At 35.9% G+C, this 25,565-nt stretch overlaps 1 protein-coding gene across 3 annotated transcripts; it reads right to left on the bottom strand.

The window, feature by feature from the left end:
* Nucleotides 1-740: 740 nt before the first annotated feature.
* Fastkd2 (FAST kinase domains 2) lies at nucleotides 741-25,558 on the bottom strand. 3 transcript variants are annotated; one of them, XM_013362789.4, is made up of 12 exons: nucleotides 25,408-25,558; nucleotides 23,945-24,765; nucleotides 20,885-20,988; nucleotides 20,016-20,124; nucleotides 19,646-19,769; nucleotides 19,247-19,386; nucleotides 17,612-17,784; nucleotides 6,494-6,657; nucleotides 4,860-5,075; nucleotides 4,427-4,511; nucleotides 2,151-2,265; nucleotides 741-1,061 (listed from the first exon to the last, which is right to left on the bottom strand). In XM_013362789.4, exons 2-12 carry the CDS (start codon nucleotides 24,665-24,667, stop codon nucleotides 942-944), a joined length of 2,073 nt encoding a protein of 690 aa, XP_013218243.2. In that variant the 5' UTR covers nucleotides 24,668-24,765; nucleotides 25,408-25,558; the 3' UTR covers nucleotides 741-941. The 3 variants fall into 3 exon arrangements, with proteins under 3 accessions (XP_013218243.2, XP_005335168.2, XP_077874026.1); XM_005335111.4 differs by having other exon boundaries at nucleotides 25,331-25,490; XM_078017900.1 differs by lacking the exon at nucleotides 25,408-25,558 and adding an exon at nucleotides 24,928-24,949.
* Nucleotides 25,559-25,565: the final 7 nt, after the last annotated feature.

Here is a 25,565-nt window from a genome sequence, read left to right as displayed (position 1 = left end):
AATATTTAAACTGCAACAAATATTTGAACAAGAGACTAAATAGACACAATTGAAAAAATAGTACTCAGGTCTGATTCACAACACACTTCAGCTATATATTTAATTTAAAAGATCTCATAAAATGATGGGAGAGGTAAAGAGGAAGAAAATAAGAGAAAGGAATAACATAAATAATGGCAAGGTATTACCAACTATGCCATCTACGTACTATCTCATCTGTGTTTCTCCACCTCAGCACTGGTTGCAAAGGCAAATGCCATCCTTATCATTTTTAACATGCTGCCTCACTAGTTAACATCCTCTACAACTTGAGTACCAAGACCAATTGCTATCTGGCCTACACTTGAAGTGATTTGGAGGTATAACTCCATGTCATAGAACAGTGATAGCAGAAGTACGTATTCACAGATTTCAAACACAAAGACACACCAACTTGCCTATGGCCCATCAAGACCAACTAAGAAACAAATTTTTTCAAATATTAAAGCTGGGGAGAAAAAAATGAAACCTACAGCTCTTGAATTTGTCAAATATCTGTATAGTAGAGGGAACAGGTGTTGGGAAAATGATCCTTCTGGAATTTTTTCAATATATTCTAAGGTACCAGTAATCAACACTTCTGTCATTCTTAAAATTAACTTGAAGAAATGAAGCAACTTTTTCTGTCAGATAAATTTCATTGATAACTGAATTTCAGTCTTTTTTTTTTTTTTTGAGAGAGAGAGAGAGAGAGAGAGAGAGAATTTTTAATATTTATTTTCCAGATACCGGCGGACACAACATCTTTGTTTGTATGTGGTGCTGAGGATCGAACCCCGGCCGCACGCATGCCAGACGAGCACACTAGCGCTTGAGCCACATCCCCAGCCCCGAATTTCAATCTTTATTAAAGTTATTTTTATAAATGCATATGTCCTAATATGAAAAGGTTGACTTTTACTTTAATATGTGCTTTGCAAATTTGCATCAGCAGAAGGAAGGGCTTCAACTGAATAAATTTTAGTCTTCAAAAATGTGACCGCATCTTCCATCTTTAGTTTTTCCAACTCCCACTTGTTGACCTTAACAGAGAAAGAAGAAAATAGTCAGTTTATGAAAAGACAACACACATACACAGAGGAAAAAAACTAATGTAGGGATCAAACATATTAAAGTCAACTGCTTTTTAAAAGCAGTTACCTTATAATTACTCATATTTTAAAGGCCAAATGAGATGATAAGCTCAGAATGAGTAAAGATATAACAGTAAAAATTATAAAAATTTTAAAGGTCCTCTAAATGGTATAAAAATTACTTTCTGGGGGGAAATCTTCCTTAGAATGTATATCACCAGTATGAAAAACAAAATCTTAAATAGTAGTACATCAAAAGAAAGAGGCTATCTTAATCTCAGTAATCTGGACAATCTGCCCCTGGATACTAAAGTATGATAATGGAGGATCAAATATTTACACTTTACATTTTGTGTAGGACAAAACCAGTTGCACTGAGATAAATTCCAAGATTATCATAAATTTATTTGCAAAATTCTTGCTACAGACAGAAACGTCTGCAGAGGCAGTTAAAGAAAAGCTGTGTTGCTTGGGATCAAAGGGAAGCATAAGAGGGAAGAAGAGGAACCATCATCCCCAAGCTATCCAGGAAACAAGCACTCTCCAACAGCCTCACTGGCCAGGGAAAGCGGAGCTTTAATATTTTTTCTTCCCTGTTCAAGATAATTGAGAAACTGAAAATGGTTTCATGTGTCTTCAATTATATAAGAAAAGATATTACTTTCTTATCAAAAAATGATAGTAATCAGCTGAGTAGAAGCCAAGTCATGTATTAGAAATGTTCTTATTAAAAAAAAAAAAAAACAGTGGGCTGTGGCTGTGGCTCAGTGGTGCAGTGCTCACCTAGCACGTGTGAAGCACTGGGTTCAATCCTCAACACCACATAAAAAATAAATAAATAAATAAATAAAGCTATTGTGTCCATCTACAACTAAAAAAATATATATATTAAAAAATAAAACAAACAACTAAAGCACTTATTCTAATAATGCTCACAATTTCTCTATAGAGTCCTAGTAATCAACTTCACTATTCCTGGTAGCTGTTAGAATGTATAACAGAAATTAAAGAATGTTTCATATGCATTTTTTTGCTTACCAAGATTACATGAAAACCCATTGCATTCAAATGACGAATTTTCACAGCAAAGAATCCTCTGGGGTGGTTTGAATCCAAACAATAAACAGATCTAGGAACACACAGCACAGCTACTCTGAAAACAAAAATAAACAATATGAGAACAGTTATAGAGACCACCATTTACAATCCTGCTGCCTTGATGCTCTTTGGGGGTTTCTAAGTGGAGCTCTTCACTCACCACAGTCCTTACCATTCCCTACAATCTTAGTCCTTCACCTCTTTCCATTACTTGGCATCTGAAGATGCTACAAAATACAAAGATTACTTTGTAAACTAAAACCTTATCATTGATATATAACAAAGTTATCCTCAGCCATCTTTAAGGATGGCTATTTTTTTGAAGTAGAAACTTTTCAGATATAAAAGCACTCTTTTTTAAGGGTTTCCTGTGTGCTAACCTCTGATCTGAATACAATTATCCAGTAGAAGCTCTGGTGGAGGTTAACACCAATGGTAATGCTCTTCTTGTACGTACTTTACATACTCTAAAGAGCAATATTTTAAAACCACAACTTAGAGAACAAACACAAAGAAATCCCTAAGAGAAAGGAAAGACTAAAAAACGTAAAATGTGTAAATGTAACAAAAATGTGCAAGGTGTCACTTAATTTTTCACTGTTCTTTGCATTTTGGAAATGAGTATTGAATTCATTAGGAGGGGAAAAAAATGGGAGAAAAAAAAATAGACATTAAGACTATTGTCTTCTCTACCCTGGCTGCTAAAAGAGAAATTTCATATTTTTAAAGAAATGTTTGCTTCTTCTCTTCTCAGTACTTCACGCTGAGAACTATATTATTTTATTATGTAAGAACAATGATATACCTAAAACAAAGAAATGACCTGTGACTAGGATTAGAGAGTATTAATGGTTTGGATATGTGGTGCCTCCCAAAGTTCCTATGTTAATAATATAGAAATATGCAGATTTAAATGATTAGATTATGATATCTGCAACCTGACCAATCCATTCTATTTGAATGAACTGACTGGGTAATCTTTAGGTCGAAGAGGCATGACTAGCAGGGTGGGTCACTGAGGGAGTGCCCTGCAAAGGTTCATCTTCCCTGAAGCCCCTTCCCTTTTCTCTCTCTGCTTCCCATCTGTCATGTCTTGAGCAGATCTCCTCTACCACCACCTTCCACCATGATGTTCTGCCTCACCTTGGAGATCCAGAATAATGATTTGACAGACCATGGACCAAATCATTGACATCATGAGCTGAAATAAACGTTTGCTTTTCTAAGTAGTTCTGGTCAGGTATTTTGATCACAGCAATGCTAAACTGACTAACACCAAGAGAAAGCCTTTTTTTGAGCAGATGGTAACAAGGGCAGGGAAGACAGCACATGAAAAAATGGTCCAGAAATAGCCAAATGAATTCAGAAAGGGAAAACTTACAGAACTTCATGTGAATGGAAAGGAATGGGTAGATAAGAATTTGAATCCCTGAAGATTTATTTTGCACCTTCCTCTTTAATATTTATGTACCTATCCAATAGAATAACAGGATATTTAAATTCCACAGGGTTGACATTCATATCTGACTCATCTTTGTGTACCCCACAGGGCCTAACAGAGATTTTCCACAAAGGCTGACTGAATAGGGGAGTGTGTTCAATGATCCCATGATCACACACATCTGCTGACTATTATCTTCTCAGAAGTTTATACTGCAGTGATAGTTTCAATTATTTTAGCTTCAGAACATTTTTTTTTTAAATGTCTATTTTGGTAAGTGACCGAACTCCAGTCCACTGTATTCAACAAAATGCAAACATTTGCACCTAAGCAACAGATTTAAGGCTAAGAAATCCCATGATACATTGCAGGCTCCATACAAATGTAAGGTCTTGGTATTATACTATTTCACATGAAGTCTTTCGGAATTAAGATTTAAATTCAGAAAGTCCAGCAAATGAGCCAGGCGCAGTAGTGCACCTGTAATCCCAGCAGCTGAGCCAGGCGCAGTAGTGCACACCTGTAATCCCAGCAGCTGAGCCAGGCGCAGTAGTGCACACCTGTAATCCCAGCAGCTGAGCCAGGAGGATCATGAGTTCAAAGCCAACCTCAGCAAAAACGAGGGGCTAAGCAACTCAGTAAGACCCTGTCTCTAAATAAAATACAAAATAAGGCTGGAGATGTGACTCAGTAGTGGAGTGCCCCTTAGATCAATCCCTGATACCCTCATTCCCCCCAAAAAAGAAAGTCCAGCAAATGAGTATTGGTAAGCAACCTTTGCATATTTGTAGCAGAAGTTACATCAATGTCAGAAAATGAAAGCACTTGGCTCCTGTCAGTATCCATTCTGATTTCAAAATCTGAAAGAAAAAATTTGATATTAATGTTTCAACATTACTCAAAGTGATTTTCTGTTTGAAAATGTGTCTAACACTAATAATATCATTAATGATAATGATAGCTAAACATATTGAGAGCTAGCCATGTGCCGAACACTAATCCAGAGACTTTGTAAAATTTCCTTTATTAGCCACAAGAATCTTATGAGATGGGTACTATTATTATTGTGCTTTTGCAGATAAGTAAGACACAGAGCAAGAATCAAAGGCAGGTCCAAAGGCAACACTACACTGCACTGGACATGCTGCAGTAAACTCCCCAACCTCTGAAAGAGAATAAATAAAATTAAATAAAGAAACTTCTCATACCAATATGATAATTATGTGGCAACTGCACATCTTTGGAGAAGTATCCTTCACCACCTAGAAGGCTAGTTAGTGCCTCTGTAATCTCTGCATTCGGGCGTGGTGGTGGTGATGGCTGCGGTGGTAGTGAAATGTCTTTGGCCTTCTGATAAGGAGTGTCATCCAGTTTTAAACAAGTATCAACAATGTGAAGCTTATGAACATTCCTCTCAATGTCACCTAGAAAGAAAGAAAGAAAGAAAGAAAGAAAGAAAGAAAGAAAGAAAGAGAGAGAGAGAGAAAGAAAGAAAGAGAGAGAGAGAAAGAAAGAAAGAAAAAAAGGAAATGCATCATTATGAAAAATATTAATGCCACATTTTAAAAATTACATTGCATCTATATTTGTAATCAGCTTTCTTATTATAAGAACTCTATCAATGTTGCCCTACTTTCCAGGGCCTGGACCAGTGCCCTGTACCTGTCCATGTTTTAGGCCTTAAAATATCTTTAGAAGTGATTTAGTCTAAGCTCCTCATTTTATAGAGGCAATATCCAAGAATGTTAAAAGAAGCCTCATGTGTAATTAAAGGCAAAGTTGGGACTAGAATGAAGGTTCCCCTGGCTTTAAGGCTATTTCTTAAATATACTATTTGAAAAATCAGCACATGGAATTGACCCTTCACAACTCAATTTTGGGATTTTTATAACATTGTTTTTAAAAGGATTACAACTAACTTATTCTCAGATACATCATCAAGTTTTGTATGTCTATCCAGATATTTATTTTCCTTATTTAAAAGCCAACAATTAATTTGGTTCTAATAAATAAATTCGCTAATTTGATAGCTATTTAGTTATTTATTCTAACAGGCTGTGTCCTCATTACAGGTCACAAATAACCAAGTGTTTACAGCTATAAGGATTGACTTAAGTGGCTTTAAATGTGACATGTACACATTAGGAAATGCAAACACCTCTGATCTAGGCATAAAGAACAATTGGAACATTTAGCCTTTGTATAAAAGCATACAGTGTAAACAAAAAAGTGTAATGCTGATTGAGCTTGGATCTTTAATGTCCCCAAAGGCCTACATGCTAAAGGACTAGAGGTCATCCTGTGGTGCTACTGGAAAGCAGTGGAACCTCTAGGAGCCAGAGTCTAGTGGAAGGAAGTTAGAGCACTGGGGGTTCCCTTGAAGGTCACTGGCACTCCGGCCCCTTCCTCCCTCCCTCTCTCTCCTGCCTGGCTGTCATGAGGTAAGCAGCCTTCTCCATCATGTGTTCCCATCATGATGTACCATGCTGCCACAGGCCAAGGGACACAGCCCAGCAATCATGGACTAAAAATTCTCAAACAGGACCAAAATAAATGTCTCCTCCTTATAAGTTGATCTTCTTAGGTCTTTTTGTCACGGGATGGAAAGCTGACTAACACAATGATGCCATCCTTTTTCTTCTCTTCTATACACAGCCCCTGTCACTACAGGAGGCTCAGTGGGTTTGCTGGTTTCAGCACTGACCTTTAACTTCACCATTATCAGTCCTTTCCTCAGAAACATCTGTTCTGCACATTTAACTCTGACTGAAACCCCATTTGGAATCACAAGGTAGACAGTGGTAGTGCCTTCTTTCAGTCACTATTTGCAACAACGTCCTACCTGATGTCAGCAGCTCATTGATCACACTCTTTTGGAGAAGCTGGTTAACAGGGGCCAAGGGGAAATAATTAATCACACAAAATGAACATATTGCACTCAGAAGGTTTTCAGAAGAGATGTGATGAAGACAGCCGGTCAGAGCACTAGCCATGATTTCCAGGAACCTTTTGGGGAACAAAGAAAAACCAGATTTCAAATATACATAGAAGACACGGTTATGGAAGACCTAATTAGCTGCTATAGAACCAGCATCCTTTAGAAATCCAAAGTAAAGAGAAAAAAGCGGGCTTGTAAATAAGTTTTTACACACGGATTGGGACAGGCTGCTCTCTCACAGAGTATGTATCAACTTGCTGTTGCTATTGTCTTGCACAAAAAGTGTTTTACACGCTTTCATTTAATTCCTATTAAAACTCTATGGGCTATTATTACTATTACCCTCATAATAAAGATGAGTAAACAGGCTCAAAGAAGTTGAGGAACTGGCAGTATATGAACAAACAGCCAAGAAGTAGCAAAGACAATATCAGAACCTAAATTGTCAAGATCCACAGCCTTTTAATCATTATATTATCTTTAAGGCTGGACCATCACTGCAGATTTGTAATCAATTAAAATTCCCTAGCTATCAAGTTTTCTTTCTTGAGTTTAAAACCTGAGAAAATATTCTGGGTTAAAAGAACTGTAAACTAAGTTTACCACCCAGAGCTAATATTATACAGTATAACAAAGAATTTTAGCATCGACTCAGAGAGGAAAGATCAAACATCGGTGAGGTTATTTACCCAGAATGATAATACTAATAAATGGCACAGATATTCTTTGAGCCCAGGTCAGTCTGACTCTCAGGGAATCTTTTATTTGTATCATTATGTAAGAAAAAAATAAAATACATAGAAAGTACTGTGATAATACAGAGGAAAAAAAGTAGAGTAGCATTTGGGAGAATTTGAACAGGTAAAAAGATGAGAAAAGGGAAGATCAGTTGAACGGAGCCCTGAAAAAGTATGCTATTTCAGTGTCAGTGAATAACTAGTGAGAGGAAAGCACAGAGTAGGGATTCTTACGATAAGGGCAAATATGCCTAATTAACAATGCAACTGAAGGGCAACTGAGAGATCCCACAGACCCAGCTGATTGGGTCCAGGAGGAAGAGAGGCCTGGTAGGCTAGGAGAGCTATAGGTGTTACAACAAGACAGAGAAATTAAACAGATCTTATAGAAAAAAATGAGATATCATTATTAAACTGATGGTTGATTTCACTTGGATTGTGCAATCCAAAGACAGGTAGGACAGGGTAGGGCCACAGATGATGAAGTCTGGAGACTGGGTGGTGATTACCTCTGCATCTTGTCTCCCTCTCTCCTCACCTGTACCCTATGCTTTCACAGCCCCAAGCTATGTGCTGTTTCCTCACATGTTCTGCTGTTTCTTTCAGGTCTTGTAAACACAGTGCCTTCTACTCAGCATGTCCTTTCCTGCTTCTCTTCCCCTATGATCTCCCATACATCCAGCTTTTAAGACCAGCTCAGACACCATCTCTTCCTGGCAGCACTGAGTACACATTTCCTGTATGTATCTCTATCACTCTATTTTTCACGCTATATTTAACTGCCAATTTAGATGTCCAATTTATCTATTACACCAAATCCTCTGGTGAGAACAACTGTCTTATTTATCTTTTTGCCTAACTATCCAGGTGCTTGGTAAACATTTAATGGCTAAATGAATAAATAAACTTAGAAGAAGAGACAGAAGGAGGAGCACATTAGTAGACAAGGATGAGTCAATAATTATGAGCTCACTTCCAGAATTACTGAAACTTGAGACACTTCAAGATGTACAGTGAAGACATACAAACCCCAGAGATAGGTTTGGAACTCAGAGTACACTAACAACCAGAGATGCAAATCTGGGATTATCCATAGGGTGGTAAATGCAGATCAAAAGAGAAGAATCCAAAGGATCAAGACGACACGGTATAAGTGGTAAATGTTTTCTTTCTTGAGTTTCAAACCCAAGAAAATATTCTGGATCGAATACATCCTTTCCTCCAATAAAATGATTAATGTACACAAAAAGGGCATTCATTACGCTAAGCCAAATTTGGCACCACCGTCTGACCCAATTCCTCTCTTCTAGTCAATGTCTTTCCAAATGCTTAGCATTATGCTGCTTCCATAGCTTTGCCACCCCTGTCACTATCTATTCTCTTTCCTTCATAAAGCATTCATTTGGTACCCGGCACCTGCCTTCCTCTGGATAAATAAGATGTGTCCTCCTAACTAGACTAAGAAGGGAATACAAACTTCTTTTTTATGTCCTCAGAGTAGAAAACTCAGGCAACTACACATTCATGACTGACTAACCTCCATCTACCAACTGCACTTTGGCTGTCCCCTTTCTCCAGAGAAGAAATGTTGAGATGGGAGACTAAGGATGAGATCAATCTCAGCACTATGAACACTTAGTTGGATGGCTCCTTGGTGTAAGAGGCAGTCTATCCTGTGCAGAGCAAAACATCAGTAGCATCCCTGGCCTCTACCCATTAGAGACTTTCTCCAGTCATGATAACAAAATATCAAAAAATGTCTCCAGCACTGTTCAATATTCCTTTGGAGGCAAAACCACTTCTAGTTAAGAATTAGGAGGTTAAATAAAGGCAGAGCAGACAGACAAAAGGGCAATATTTATAATTTGCTTCCTGTACTAATTCTGTTCCTGCTGCTTTATTGAGTTTCATGGCTTTTTTTTAAACCTCTATTATTCCCCCTCTATTTCCAATATAAAATTTTATTGGACAAAATTATCTTTTGGGATGTCTAGAGTCAGCTAAAAAAACTCCCTAAACGGCCAGTGCTTGTTTTCTAATCCCAAAGAATCTGTGGAACTGTTTCTGGAGTTTTAATTATCACTTAGCTGGATACCGTTCATCTGAAATGTCTACGGGGTTGCTAGGAGCCAGCCTCATAAGAAAACCAAGTAAGGAAGTAGATGAAAAATGAATCTGGGTGAAGTTCAAGACAACAGGAACCTGGGTCTGACTCTAGAGTGCTTGCCAACTGAGAATCAGAGGCAGATTAATTAACAAACAACAATAACTATGTGGTCAAGGCTCTAAGAGATCTGTATGAGACATGGCAAGCATCCGGGCTCTGAAGGAGACAATTAGGAAAGCACACAAAACGTGGTTTGAGTTGAATTTGTCCACTCGCTATAGAGCATGGTGGCCAGTTGCTTTTTAGGTGGCTCAGTATGACTCTGTTGATTATCTGCCCACATCAGGTAGATATCTGTCCCACACCTGGCTGGATTTTGTGGGTAAATTTGAATAAGAAAAAAACAACATGATAGAAGACAGTTGTAATCAAGCCAGATGATGGCAAAGGGATGGACTGTGAATACTGCCATGAAGACTTTCAGAACTGCGGTAGTGTGTTCCTCCAAGAGCTGTGACCTAAACTCTACTTTAATTTTTAATCTAAAGATTACTTTGGATATTGGCCAAATTATAGTCTTATGTTGTGGACATGTATGAATATGTAACCAATCCCACCATTATGCACAATTATAATGCACCAATTGAAAAATGTGGAAAGAGAAAAAATAAAGATTACTTTGTGCCAGGGATTAAGAACCTGACATGGATTTTCAAAATGACCCAATGCAACTAGAAGTAACTCAAGCCCATTTTAATAATGAATAAATCAAAGCACAGATGAATAACTTGTCAAAAGTCAAGTAGTTTCTGAACAGCAGAGCTAGGATTCAAACATAAGAAAGCTATCTATGCTTTCAATCAATCTTCTAACAGATGACATTTTATATACATATCTAGTTTTTAATGACTCCTAACTGTTCCAGAGAGAAAGAAAGATCTAAAGGAAGAAAAGCAAAGGCATAGAACAACTTGTAGAACCTAAGAAATTGTTACATGTTTGTGGTTAAAATAAAAAGAAGACAATGCAGTAGCATAGACCAAATAAACTATAGTGGAGTGAGTCAGCAAGATAGCAGAATAAAAAGGTCCAGCCCTAACTACCCCACAGAAAAAAAATGATTTAACAAAAATATATAGATCAGAAAGCCCTTATGAGGCTTTATAGAAGTCCAGAATCCAGTTAAGACGTTGTAGTATTTCAGATGCAAACAAAACCAAGAATAGCTGCATGGACACAGATAAGGAGAACAATTTCTTTGCATGCCACCCCTCCTGCCAGTGGGCACAGCTCAGCAGCATAAGAGATTGTATTGGCCTATAACTACTCCCATGGAGCAAAGAGTGGTGCATGCACTGAATGTGCTGGACTTTTAGCATATGGACCAAGGGACTGGTTTCTGTTTGGTCTCATGTGAGGTACTGATGGAACCTGACAGTTCAGATGCCTAAAGGCAATTAAGAACAAAGGAAAAAGGGTACGCGACTTTCTACACCCAGCACACCTACACAAGATTGAGAGAAGGTGCAGAAGACAGGGCTTCATTCCAGGGAGCAAGGGAGAGGAGTGGAGCATGGCTTCAACCTCACAGCTTTCAGTATGCTGAGGCGTCAGTTTCTATCTTGCCTCGAATCTCCACGCCAATACAACAAGCACAATTCAGAAGCCAAGGAGAAATTAAGAAGAAAGGAAAAGGGATTGGTGGTTTGCAACAGGCAACACAACTCTCCAAGATTAGGAAAAGGGCTCATCTCAAAGCTACTCCACAAGAGACAGGAAAGGAATAAGGTATACCTCCAATGTCCTACCTGCTGGTCAGTAGAGGAAGGAAGAGATCATGGCTTCCTAAAAACAGTGGAACTAATAACTATTTCTAATTAGGAATCTATGAGTACAGAGAAAAGGTTGGTGATGCTCCATATTCTGTATCTGGACTGACTGGTAAGGGTCTTTCCTTGACAAAGCCAGTCTGTAAAGACAGGAAGATGCAGTTGTTTCTTTAAATGTGTAGACAAGGGTGCACAGCTATGAGGCAGAAAGATCAGAAACATGGCAACAATCAGAGGAGCACAAAAAATCTCTAGTAATCAACCCCAAAGAAATGGATATTCATTAGCTAACTCACAAAGCATACAAGATAATTGTCTTAGAGAAGTTCAGTAAATTTTAAGAGGACACAGACAAGTAAACAAAATCAGGAAAATGATACAGGAACAATATGAGGACATCAACAAAGAGATAATAAATCACAAAAATAAAGCCAAAGAGAATTCTAGACCTGAAGACCATAACACCTATGACATGACTCCCTGGCTGCCAAGCCCCACAGCTAGTCTGCTGGACCCTGCTGAGCAGTGGCAGCAGAGTGGTAAAACAGTGAAGAGGCAGTCCAGGTGGATAACAGCAAAGCAAGCACAGTCTGCAGCTGTATGGGGCCTGCCATGTAGGTAAAGCAGTCCTGAAGTACTGTAAGCCAAGGTAGGCTGACCTGTCACCCTTTGAAGGTCAGACCTGGGCATGACACGATGCCTGCTACAGAAGGCCACTTCACGCAGCACAGCATCAAACTGCTAGCATAGACCATTCCATGACCTCAACCTTCCTAACCGGTGGTAAGAAAATGGCAGTGGGGCAGGCCTGAATGGAAACCGGGACTCAAGAATTGACTAATAGTGTTAATGTTTCCAAATCCTAATTAACATAAATTTGAACCAATAGCAATGGTATTGGTATTGAACCAATAGCATTCTTTCAAACTCTAATTAGCATAAGCTTAGACCAATAGCAGTTACCCAGTGCTATATAAAACCCCTAGACTAGCACTTGTGGGAGAAAAACTGCTATTGGGTCCTCTCCTGCATTGCAAGAGTTTTGTTCCTGTATCTTACACTCACTTATCCTAGTCTGTGGATTTCATTCTCTGAATTCATGAGACAAGAATCCAGAAAGAATTAGAAATTGATGGTGAGCTGCTGGGTTCTGCTACAACACTGGACAGCATGACCCACCATTAAAAGCAGCAACACTACTCAGCTGCAGAGCCCTGCAACTTTATGCAGACCCCACCCACCAGAAGAATCAGAGAAACTCTGTTCCCACCTGCCAGCAGCTGCAGGGAATCAAACCTCTGGTTTCACCTATACTAAAAAGTTCACTAGAGAGCTGAAAGCACATTTGAGCACAAAGAAAAACATCAGCTAATCCAAACACAGGTCATTTGAAATTCTCTAATCAAAAGGGCGGGAGAATAAAAAAGTATAAAAAAGTCTAAAGGACTTATGGGACATCATGCACACTACATTTGTATTTAAAGAGTTTCAGAAGAGAGAGGGAGGAGCCAGAAGTTCATTTAAAGGAACAGTACCCAAAACCCCTCAAAATTCTGGGGAGAATAATGGATGTCCACACTAAAAAAGCCCAAATGCCTCCATTGGACAAACCCAAAGAAATCTATATCAAGACACAATGTAATCAGATTGTCAAAAGTCATAGGCATGCGTACCACCATGATGGTGCTGAAAACTAAGAAGGAAGCTCTGCCCCTCCCAAAGCTGAAGCTAAAACAAAAGCTTTGAAGGCTGAGAAGACAGTGTTGAAGGGTGTCCATAGCCATAAAAAGAAGAAGATCCACAAGTCACCTACCTTCCGGAAACCCAAGACAATATGGCTCCGGAGGCAGCCAAAATATCCTCCGAAGAGCGCCCTCAGAAGAAACAAGCTTAACCACTATGCCATCATCAAGTTCCCCTTGACCACAGAGCTAGCCATGAAGAAGACAGAAGACAACAACACACTGTATTCATTGTGGATGTCAAGACCAACAAACACCAGATCAAACAAGCTATAAAGAAGCTCTGACATTGATCTGGCCAAGGTTAACACCCTGATCAGGCCTGATGGAGAGAAGAAGGCATATGTTTGACTGGCTCCTAATTATGATGCTTTGGACGTTGCCAAAAAATTGGGATCATCTAAACAGAGTCCAGCTGTCTAATTCTAAATATACTCTTTTTTTTCAACATAAAAAAAAAACTCAAAAGGCAAAGACAGAATTTTGAAAGAAGCAAGAGAAGAGTATATCACCATATACATATATATGGGAACCTCCATAGAACTATCAGAGATTTCTCGGCAAAACCCTGCAGGCCGGAATGAAGTGGGATAATATATTCAAAGTGCCAACCAAAAACCAACTATTCTTGGGATAATATCCCAACTATCCTTGGGATAACAGCCCTTCAAAGATGAAGGAGAGACAAAGACTTTCCAATAAATGAAAGCTGAGGGAGAATATCACCACTACGCTTGCCACACAGAAATGCTAAAGGGCATTTTTCTAGTTGAAATGAAATGACACAAAATAGAAATACAAAAGTGTATGAAAGTTGCTGGACTACAGGGTACATGCCTGTGATCCCAGCAACTCAGGAGGCTGAGACAAAAGAATCATAGGTTCAAGGCCCACCTGGGCAACTTAGTGAGATCCTATCTCAAAATAAAAAAATAAAAAAGGTCTCAGAATAAAAGCTCAGTAGTAAAGTGCCCCTCAGTTCAATCCTCAGTACCACAAAAAGGAAAACTATATACATATATATGAAAGTAGAAAACTCACCAAAGGTAAATATATAAAAATATAGAAGACTATAATACTGTAATGAATATGTAAACACTTTTAATTCTAGTGTAAAAGTTAAAGAATAAAAGTATTAAGAGTACTATAATTATAAAAATATATTAATAGAATCCTACTAAATTGAAACATCAGTGGGGGGAAAAGTGTACAGTCTTTGTATGTGATTAAAGCTACCATCTTATATGCATTGCTACAGTGATGTTTTATGTAAGACCTATAGTAGCCAGAAATAAAATACCTACCAAGAATACACAAAAGAAAAAAAAAAGAATAATAGCACATATCCAATTATAAAAGAAGACAGCAAGAAAGGAAAAAAGAAAAAGAATTACAAAATGGAAAATAATGAAATGACAATAGTAAGTCCTTCTCTTAATAATTAATTAAACATAAATGTATTAAACTTCCCAATAAAAAGACTAAAGTAGCTAAATGGACTAAAAAAAAAAAAGAACCAAATATATGCAGCAAACAAGAAACTCACTTTAGATTTAAGAACACAAATAATCAGAAAATAGACCGGGAAAAATATATTCCATGCAACAATAGACAAATAAGAGCAGGGGTAGCCATATTTGTATCAGACAAAATAGATTTTCAGTTAAAACCTCTCATAATAGACTAAGAAGGTTATCATAGAATGATAAAAGGGTTAGTTCATCATGAAAATACACCAATTATAAAATATATGGATTCAACATCAGAGCACCCACCTATAAAGCAAAAACTGACAGATCTGAAAGGAGTAATAGACTGCAACATAATAACCTTACTTTGAATAACGGACAGAACATCCAGAAAGAAAAGCAATAAGGACATAAAGAACTTGAACAATGCTATAGATTAAATGAGGATAACAAATACATATAGAACATATAGCACCAGAATACATTTTCTCAAGTGCACACAGAACATTCTTAAGGACAGTTCAAGTGTTATATTACAAAAAAAAAGTCTTAAGAAATTTATAAAAACTGAAATCATATCAGGTTCTCCTTTTAAACCACAATGGGATAAAAATCATAAATTGATAACAGAAAGAAATTCACAAATATGTGAAAATCATACAATACACTCTTGAACAACTAACTAGTGGGTCAAAGAAGAAATCAAAAGGAAAATCAGAAAATATTTCAACAAAAAATGAACACAAAAAATTATGGGATGCAGAAAAAGTACTATAAAAAAGGAAGCAATAAATGCCTAATAAAGAAAAGAAAGATCTCAAACAATTTGAATTTATACCTCAAAAAGCTTAAAAAAAAAAGAACAAACTAAGTTTACAATTAGCAGAATTAAGATTATAATAGAAATAAAGGAAATAAAGAATAGAAAAAAAGTGGCAAACCTAAGACTTGGTTTCTTGAAGAGGTTAACAAAATTGACAAACCCCTAAGGAGACTAGCAGGAGAAAAGAAAAGAAGATTCAAATGAATAAAATCAGTTTTGAACAAAGAGATATTATAACTAATGTCACAGAAATAATTAGATCATAAAAGATTACTATGAAAAATTACATGACAACAAATTGGATAATCAAGAAGAAATAGATGAATTCCTAGAAATATATAAAAAGTCTAAACAGGCCAATAAGGAATAAGAAGACTGAATTAGTAATCAAAACCTCAACAGGACTGGGGTGTAGTTCAGTGGCAGAGCACTTGCCTACCATGAGTGAGGCCCTAGATTTAATTCTTAGCACCACAAAAAGAAAAGAAAACAATGAAAAAGCCAGGACTAGAATGGCTTCACTGATGAATACTACCAAATATTGAGAGAAGAATTAATACCAGTCCTTCTTAAATTCATCCAAACATTTGAAGAAGGGGGAACATTTCTAAATTCATGAGATCAGCATTACCCTCACACCAAGGCCAGACAAACAGCTCTACAAAAAAAATCACAGGTCAATATCTTTGATGAACATAAATGCAAAAGTCCTCAACAAAATACCAGCCAACCAAATTCAACAGCACATTACAAGTTCGTATACTACAAGCAAGATTTATCTAGGTATGCAAGGTTGGTTCAACATACATAGTCAATTAATGTGATATACCAAATTAACAGCGTGAAGGATAAATATCATACAATCATCTTAATAAAGAAAAGAGTTTGAAAAAAAATGAACAGTCTTTTGTGATAAAAGATCTCAGCAAATTAAGCATGGAAGGAATATATCTCAACATAATAAAGGTCATATATGAAAAGCCCATAGCTAACATCATATTCAATGGTGAAAAACTAAAATCTTCTCCTTAAGATCAGAAACAGGACAAGAATGCTACTTGGAGCAATTAGGTTAAATAAATAAATAGGAAAAAAAAGAAAAGAAGGAAGCATTCACCTAAGAAAAGAAGTATTTGCTTTATTCCCATACAATGAACTATCCAAAAAAAAAATATACATATATATATGTGTGGGTGTATGTATATATACATATAAATCAATTCCATTTATAATAGCATAAAAAAAGAATAAAATATTTAGGAATAAGACTAACCAGGCAAGTAAAAGACTTATGCACTAAAAACTACAAAACTTTGATGAATTAAAGACAACATAAATAAATAGAAAGACATCTCATGTTCATGGATTGTAAGACAATATTTTTAAAACGTCCATACTATTTCAACATGATCTACAGATATAATGCAATCTCCATCAAAACTCCAACAGCACTTTTCACAGAAGGAGAAAAATATAACCTTAAAATTCATATGGGAGTCACAAAATTGCCAAGGCAATTTTGGTAAAGAAAAACTAAGCTAGAACTGTAACATTTTTTGGATTCAAAATATATTACAAATCTACATTAATTTAAAAAAACAGTGTGGTACTGGCATAAAAACAGACAAGGGTGTCTAGAATGAACAATGGAAAAAGCATAGTCTCTTCAATAAAAGTGTTGGGAAAACAGATATCAAAACAATAAAATTAGACCTTTATCTTACACTATTCACAAGAGTTGACTCAAAATGGATTAATAGTTTATAACCTAAAATCTGAAACTCTAAAACTTGTAGGAGGAAACATGTCATGAAAAGCTTTATGACACTGGTATAGGCAATGATGCTCTGGCTATGATACCAAAAGTACAAACAACAAAAGCAAAAACAGACAAGGAAGTCTTCTGCATAGCAAAAGAAACAACAGAATCAAAAGGCAATCTATAAAGGGAGAAAATATATCTGGTAGGGGGTTAATAATAATAATTAAAAATTTCCAATTTCTCAATCAAGCTTAAAAAAAATGAACTATGAATTTAGGAGCTAAAGGGATAAACTGAGAGTTCAAAATGAAAACTCCAATATTGAATGAACAAATATAAAGAACCAAGAAACAAGCAAAACAAAGAACAACAAAAATAAAACAAAATTCTGTTTAACTTCATAATTGAGTAAGAAACACTAGGTTTTATCTCTTGACATGGATGATGGCTGTAGATATGTTCCCTTGTGGTAACTGATTAAACATTGGGTTGGCAATCTTTTCTGTAAGTATGCAATATGACAAAAAAGAGATAAAAAGAAAAAAGTACATACTCTCTGTCCTGGGAATCACAGAAATGATTGAGAGAAGAATATACATGAAGAATAGGGACAATGCTCCTCAAGCTTAAGAATGAAGGATCCTCTACTATTTTCTTCATAAACAAGTCCATCAAACCAACATGTCGAAATCCAAAGTTTTCAAATAAAAGGAGGAGAAAAAGAACCTTAAAAAGAATTGAGGAGAAACTCATTAATTAATAGGCACATTATGCTACTAGTAAATTTTTAATCTCAAAAAAAAAAAACAAAAAACTAGAAATGTGCTGTCACACAGAATACTCCCTAAAAAGGAAAAATTATCTTTTCCTCATAAAATCTGTTTCATTAGTTGTTGAATGAGATATCAAGTTAATAAGCAATCTCATATTTTTATAAGTTGAGAATTAGGACATACAATGATTTCTTTACTTCTTATTCCATTTAAAAATAAATTCTTTCCAACATGTATTTCATACTACTGATATGAAAATTACTTTTAAATACACCTTCTAGAGCTTTTCAAAATGACCAACTCAATCTTGAACTGCTCTCACTTCCAAACCTAAATATTTCCTAGTTTCTAATACATGTGATAACTAAAAAATTTGTAAATTTAATAGTAATTTCTAAAAGAATAAAGCAATATTATTAAAATAAAATTTCCAGTTTGCCTCCAATTTCTTTTTTGGTCTTTATCACAATAATTACTTCTCTTTCTGAAATCAATTTCATAGTAAATTCCATATTTATCTTACTCTCCAAAGTAAATTAAACCTTGTGGTCCACCATAGTTACCATCTACTTCACTGGAAAAAGGAATTTCTGCTAGTTTATTTAGATATGTATGTTATTAAACACCACTCTTAAATTGAAACTTTTACTCAGAAAGAAACAATGGACATGATCACTAAGTAATAATATTTTATTCTTCAAAAACTACATACCTGTCATAGTACCCATCTCTATGTTTCAAAATCTAACAAGGAAGATGTATAAACAATGCCAAGTATCTAAATAAAGTACCATACAACCTTTTGAAAACCAAATAGAAGAGAAAACTTTGGACTTTTAGATTTTTGTTTCACACAGAAATATGATTAAAAGATTGAACAGGAGGGGTAGAGTTGAAGCTAAGTGGTGGAGCACTTGCCTTGCACATATGAGTCACTAGGTTTTCTCCTCAGCACAACACAAAAATAAAGAAATAAAATAAAGGTGTTGTATACATCTACAATTAAAAAATAAAATATAAAAAAAAAGATTCAACAGGAGCAGCTCAGGAGGCTGAGGTAGGAGGATCCTGAGTTCAAAGCCAGCCAGCCTCAGCAACTTAGCAAGGACCTAAACAATTTAGTGAGACCCAGTCTCCAAATTAAAAAAATTATAAAAAGAGCTAGGGATGTAGTAAAGCACCCCTGGATTCAATCCCTGGTACCAAAAAAAAAAAAAAAAGATTGAACAGTATATTAACAAATAACTACTAGACAGAAATAATAAAGAGCTTATTTTTCAAAAGTCTATTTAGCACTGAAATATTTTGATATCTTAAATGGTACAAAGCAGAAAGAGAAATACTTAAAATGCTAAATAAACTAATATTCTTCTCAAAATTTTCTGAAGTTTATTCTCAACTAATAATATACTCACTTGTTTTAATTTCCAGATTTCAAAAGTTGTAGCCACATAATCTGCTATTCCCTTGAAGAGATCTAAATTCTGGTATCGGAGGTCTTTGCAGGACTGCAATATGCTGATCAATATTTTAAAAGGACATCCATGGATATTATCTTTAAGAATGAGTTAAATAAACAACCAAAATTACCAATTTTGGATATAAGATTCACAATGCTCAATACTTTTTTGTTTCTTTAGGAAAAAGACAGCAATGTATTTTGTCAAAAAACAACACTACAACAAAAATAAAGTTTAGATATAATCATATCATCATATTTTCTTCATACCAACATAAAGTTTTAAAAACATAACACATACAATTTAAAACAGTAGGTAAAATGCTACAAATCATAAAAAAAAAATTCCTCTTACCTATGACCATCTTACTGCATTCATTCAGGAGTATAACAGAACGGTGATTCATAGCAGCTAATACCTCAAACATGCGTTGGCTATTCAAAACAGAAAATCTGTCTAATTCTTTCAAGGCTTTCATCTAAAAAAAATAATAAGTTCATATTTAATTTATCATTTGTAGAAAAATAAACTTTTATTTTTAAATAAAAAGGATGAAGTTTAGAAAAAATAACTCAAATAGACAAGTAAATATGTTAATTCACTTTAGCAAAGCCAAACTCAAACGCACAGCCATGTCTTCCTAAAAAATTGACTTTAGGAAGTGATAGCAGATCATAAGACTTTTCTCAAATCTTACCCTTCTAGAGAAAATTCAGCTATTTACCTCCAATTTCCTTTTAAGAGCAACTGGTGTATCCTTTCCAATATATTTCATCACAGTTTGTAAAGTAAAGACACGTTCTATTTTCCAAACCTGCTGATCAACTAGTATCCTGTAATTAAACACAATAAAAGTTATAATCCTAGAATCTTCAAACCAGAACAGAAATCTTAAAATTTCATTTGGTTGAGCTCTCCCTTCCCACAGGCAAGAAACACGAAGCCCATAGACATGAACCTGTCTATGAGAGTGTAAGTAGTTAGTAAAAGATCTAGAACCAGTCTAGCCCCACTTCCTCTCACATTATTATACTCTTTATTAACGAGCAAATCACATCAGAAGACTATACTGGGATATCCTAGGAATAGCCAACAAAGATATAAAATTAACTATTATACTCAATAATCTATGCCATTAGATCAGTTGCATCGACTTTATAAATCCCCTTTCAAGCTGAGTCAATGTCATGTAACCCCTACACAGTGCCCAAATAACCATTCTGAATTGAATATACATGTCAATCTTCCCCATTTCATATTGGTACTGTTTTTTCATTTTTTCAGTCTTTTTGTAGTGCTGGAGATAGAACTTACTGCTAAGCAAGCACTCTACTTTCTTTTAAAATACATTGATTTAGAATTCAGTGTTACCCACAATTTTTTATATGGTAAACCCTTTAAAAAAAAAACAGGTATTATTTCTAGCTTTATTTCATACAAAGTCAGGATTTTAAGTTCAATAAAGAAGTAAAGACTTTACCAACAGTGCCTTCCCTCCCTCTATTCTGCTCATTTTCATCTCAATTTTTAATTTCCAGTGTAAGAGGAAGAACAGAGAAAAACCACATGAAGAAAGCATAAGAGAATTCTCACCACAATCCTGCTCGAAGAACATGCACATTCTTGCATGGTTTCATTGCCTCTAAAATAGTTGACAAAATGGAAAGACATCTCTCATCACACTCATTGATACGTTCCTATTGAAACATAATTAAAAAACACTAAAGATGATGAGCACATAGTAGACTATCTCCGTCAAGCAAAACCACTGACCTGATGTTTTTAAATAAAGGATTAAGTACAAAACTGAGTCAATATAGTCAGTCAATAATAAACAACTTCTCTGGGAAAGAAGACATCATACTTAAGTGAATTTACCAAATAACAGATGCATATTCTTTTATGCATCCATACATTTTTATATTTAATTAAATGACAAGTTCTATCAAACATTATTTTTACCTCTTCTTAGGACCCAAGACTATCATGAAGGCCAATATGATACAGTAATATAAGACCTACTGAAGTACACAGAGCAACTTTCTCCTTCCTAAAGACCCTTAGGAGGCTGTGTTCTTATAATTTATCTATCTTTTCCTGAGTATCTTTCCTGAACCTATTAACTTCAGTTGTAAATCTCCTGCCACATTTTACTACCGCTATCTGGGTCTCAGGGAGCCCAGGCTCCAAGAATCCTTCCTTGAGGTCTCTTTATTTAGGGTACTAATTTTGATTCCAGAAATGGCAGTGAGCATAATTTGGAAAATGAATAGTAAGAAAAAAGTTTACCTGGTACTCCACAATTTAATCACAACTACCCTATACACCTCATAAGGTTAATTATGATCACATTTGAGGAAATCAGGACAAAAGAGGTACACTCTTTGCTAAAATAACATCACTAACCAGTTATAATGTATTGAGTCAGAACCAGATAATGATAAAAATGAATAAGTCTGAAAGGAAAAAAAGACTTTGTTACCATGAGTCAATCTGTGGTACTCCATCAATACCTGCTCTGAAAGGAAAGTCTATCTGGCTGTGAATGAAGGGCAAAGTCATTGATGGCAGTGAGACATAATCATACACACAGATATTCTGACTCCAAATATCCATGGCTTCTACTTCACCAGTGTAAATGCAATGCTGATGTGAATACCTGTCCAAGATCTAGTACCAGTAAGAGGATCACTGACTAGGTAGGGTGATTTATTATAATCACTTTTAAGTAACTACATAAAAAACTAATATATAATCTACCAAATAAGCATGGATATTCTGTGGATGAAATGATATATATATATAGACACACACACAAAATAAAAATTAGTTCTTAATTGAAGACATAAGGAAATCACAGTAATACAGTACTGTAGAAAGTTAAAGTTAAAAACTCTCATACACCTATGAACCTAATTCTTGAATTCCACAGCTAGATAACATATGTGTCAAATTATCTTCAAGAACTTCTTTCTTTAAAATAAACATTATTTTATTACTATAATTTCAGTTTAGAAGACTGAGGTGTTTACAAATGATTAAATGATTATTTTAATGAGCTAATCCTTCCTGACATTTGGTCAATGACATAAGCAGAACACTGACACCCTTGTTTGAAACCAAAAGTTCCCCTATCCAATTTCATTCTTCCTTCCAATGCATTTTCCACTAATTCAGAGACTGAAATACAAATCTGAGCATGTCAACCTTTGGTTTAAAATCCTTCAATGAATTCCCATTGCCTAAAAGATAAATATAAACCCCTGAAGCAGGCATAAAAGGTTCTTTACAATTTTGCTCTTATTTTTTCCTAGCCTCATGTTCTACTACCAAGCTACTTGCTGCCCCGACTATCCCACTTCGCCACAATGGGCACAACTTGCTTCCCATCCATTCAAACACACAGCCACATCATTCTGTACTTCAACAGGATGGTCATCTCTCAACTGCTGGTCATCCCTTGGTCTCAGCTTAGGCATAATTTCTAACTGGGCTTGAATCCCAATTCTACCATGGATTAGATGTTCATTCAATCAGTACCTTACCAAGTATAGGTAATGCATCCCTAACCCAAATATCTGAAACTTAAACATTGGCACTAAAATTTTTGGATTTTGGAGCATTTCAGATGTTGGGTTCAAATGGTCAAGGTTCAAGTAGTAAAGTCTTCGCAAATACTTCAAAATCTGAAAACTCCAAAATCGGAAGCACTTCTAATTCCAAGCATTTCAAGTAATGGATACTCAATCTGTACCTAAAGATACAGACAGTAACAGGTACATGTCTTGGCCATATAATTAACCTAAGTTTCAGTTTCCTAATCATTAATGAGAGTAATAATACCTATGTTAAAGGGCTATACTAAGGATTACATGGGACGATTCTGTATTTAAATTTTATACCCTCCTTCAAACACTGATCCATCTCATCTTACCATCATGAAGACAAACTAGATTGGAAACTTATGTTATACCCTCTCATAAAACATATTTTTCTTTTATTTCTCTGAGAGCTCTATACGGTCAGCATTCTGTTTACAATTGTATTCCCAAGTGTTCAGAACAGTTAGAAAGCACGGCTCATTAAAGGAATGTTATTTTTGTAATTTCCTGCAAAATATGTCTTCCTCTCTAGATTATAAGCTTCATATGTATTAGGAATCGTGTTTTATATGCCCACTGACAAATACAACAACTTGTTGACAATTAATATATGTTTATTACATGAATAAATGAATCTACCAGCTGTGTGACCTTAGTCAAACAGCTTAATATCACTGGGACTGGTTCTTCATCCTCAAAATAACATTGATCCCATAAGGTTAAGAGGATTAAATAAATTATATAAGTAAAAGGAAAAGATGCTCAATAAACATCAGTTCCCTTCCCTTCTCTCCTTCCTTCAACTACTCAATCTTTCTTTGTAAATCTTCCATCTCTCCCCATTTTAGCCTATTCACAACACTGGAGAAAGTAAAGGGGGCAGACTTTCACAGATTTCCACATCAAAAGAAATGAACTAACTTAAGGTCTCCAAAAAAGAAATGCAAAAGTAAATGATCTCTTTTGGTAGCTCCACATCAGTTTCCCTCCCCATTCTTTTGAGATATGATAAACTGAATAAAAACACATTTAAGTCGCCCTTAAATTTTACCTGGATAAACCTCAGCAACGTCTGTACCAGAAGAGTATTCTGAGGGACTCCAAGCTTCACTATAGCATGAAGACTGAACAGTAGGTGGTCATAGTGCATAATCTTGGCTTCTCTTATCGTTTGTTCACACAACTGGTTAAACGCAGGGTGATTAAACATCAACTGCTTTTCGAAGTGTTTCTGATCATCGGACATCCTTTTGGCAATTGTCCACATTGCTGACAAATAGTTACTACTAGGAAATGTAGGTGCTTTGGAAAATATATCTAAAACATCACACAGGGAATTACATTCCTCAGACAGTTTTCTAGAGGTCACAGGGGTTGGTTTTGTTCCCTTGGTGAACATATCTTCACCAGAGGCCTCATGATGGAAGTTTACTTTCTTCAATTCATTATCAGATGTACCAACAGAGACAAGAGAATGTGTTGAGTCAATGGATAAGCTTCTAGAACAAAGTAGTCTGTCAACTTTAAAGACAGTGACATTGCTTAGGTCTTTTGTTTGAAAGACACTATATCCTGATTTTAAAATGAATGGACCCTGAAAGAGATATCTAATGGATGTTTGCATTCTATCATGAAAGTAATTTAACAGAAGGTTTCTTAGCTTCTGGTTTGAATGAGCATTTTTTGGTGTGCGAAATCCCAAAGTTCTGCTTTTTGGAACTGAAGTACTGAGTTGTCTGAGGTTCCATAGAAAGGAACTTGTTTTGTTGTTCATTTTGCTATCCACTGAAACACTTTCAAATGGGTTTAAAGTTGCCAGTATAAAACAAAAGTCACTCCTATTTGTGAAAGTGAACACATGCTGTCGTTTTCCTGTAAGGAACAGAGTAAAAGAAGAAAGAAAAATTAAACCAATCTTCTACTTAAATAAACACAATGCGTTTAACAGAGGCTAAGGTAGGAACCTACCAATCCAACAGATTTACATTTAAAAGGTAAAACTAGTTCACCAATACAGGCGTCCCCCATTTTTACCTCAATGTGTGCACTGTTTTAAAGTACTCAGGGTCAACCACTTTAGAAACAATTTTTGCAAAAACTAGCTTGAAAAGAAACAGAAAAAAAGAAGAAGAAAAAAGATTTCAGATGAAAAGTTCTTCCATAAAGCTTCCTCTGCGGAAGAAATTTTTGTTAGTACTGCCTTTGAAATGTCTTCAATGGAAATAAAAAGTTTAACTTTGATGGATACTTTCCAACATGATGCTTTAGCAACGACAGAACACGGACTGTTAATAATACTGACTTGGACAAGCTGGACTTTGCTCGGGACAGGAAGCAGGAAACAAAAACGATGTGCCCCACGCTTAGATGTCACTCACCGGACCCCACAACCCGTGTCAACATGCTCCTGCAGCTGGGACACCCAGCACTAACCTACCTCCTTAAACTCACTGCCGGGGCTACTCCTTTTTGTAGGGCAAAAAGTCTAGGGTGTTATTCTGCCGGTGGCCCCACCTGTGCTCGTCCTCCAGTCACCTTACAGCAGAACCCGTGCCACTAAACGGAGGCCGCCATGATAACTTTGCCGATAAGCGCGCGAATCGCGAGATTTTACGGATTCCCTTACAGGTCAAAAAGGATATGTTCCTGGCGGTTGCAGAAGGGTATGTTTG

This window comes from Ictidomys tridecemlineatus, chromosome 7 (assembly GCF_052094955.1).
Source record: "Ictidomys tridecemlineatus isolate mIctTri1 chromosome 7, mIctTri1.hap1, whole genome shotgun sequence".
In the NCBI taxonomy this organism is placed as follows: Eukaryota; Metazoa; Chordata; class Mammalia; order Rodentia; family Sciuridae; genus Ictidomys; species Ictidomys tridecemlineatus.
The sequence above is the reverse complement of the archived record's forward strand: the minus strand, read 5'-3'. Positions and strand labels throughout refer to the sequence as shown.

Bases quoted from the DNA above. Each gene is read 5' to 3' on its own strand.
- Fastkd2 (XM_013362789.4), bottom strand. From the start codon at position 24,667: ATGAACAACAAAACAAGTTCCTTTCTATGGAACCTCAGACAACTCAGT. The intron at 19,770-20,015 runs GTAAATAGCTGA...TATTTTTTTTAG, and splicing joins CTCTTAAAAGGAAATTGGAG to ATGAAAGCCTTGAAAGAATT. The intron at 5,076-6,493 runs GTAGGACGTTGT...CTTTCTTTCTAG, and splicing joins CAATGAGCTGCTGACATCAG to GTGACATTGAGAGGAATGTT.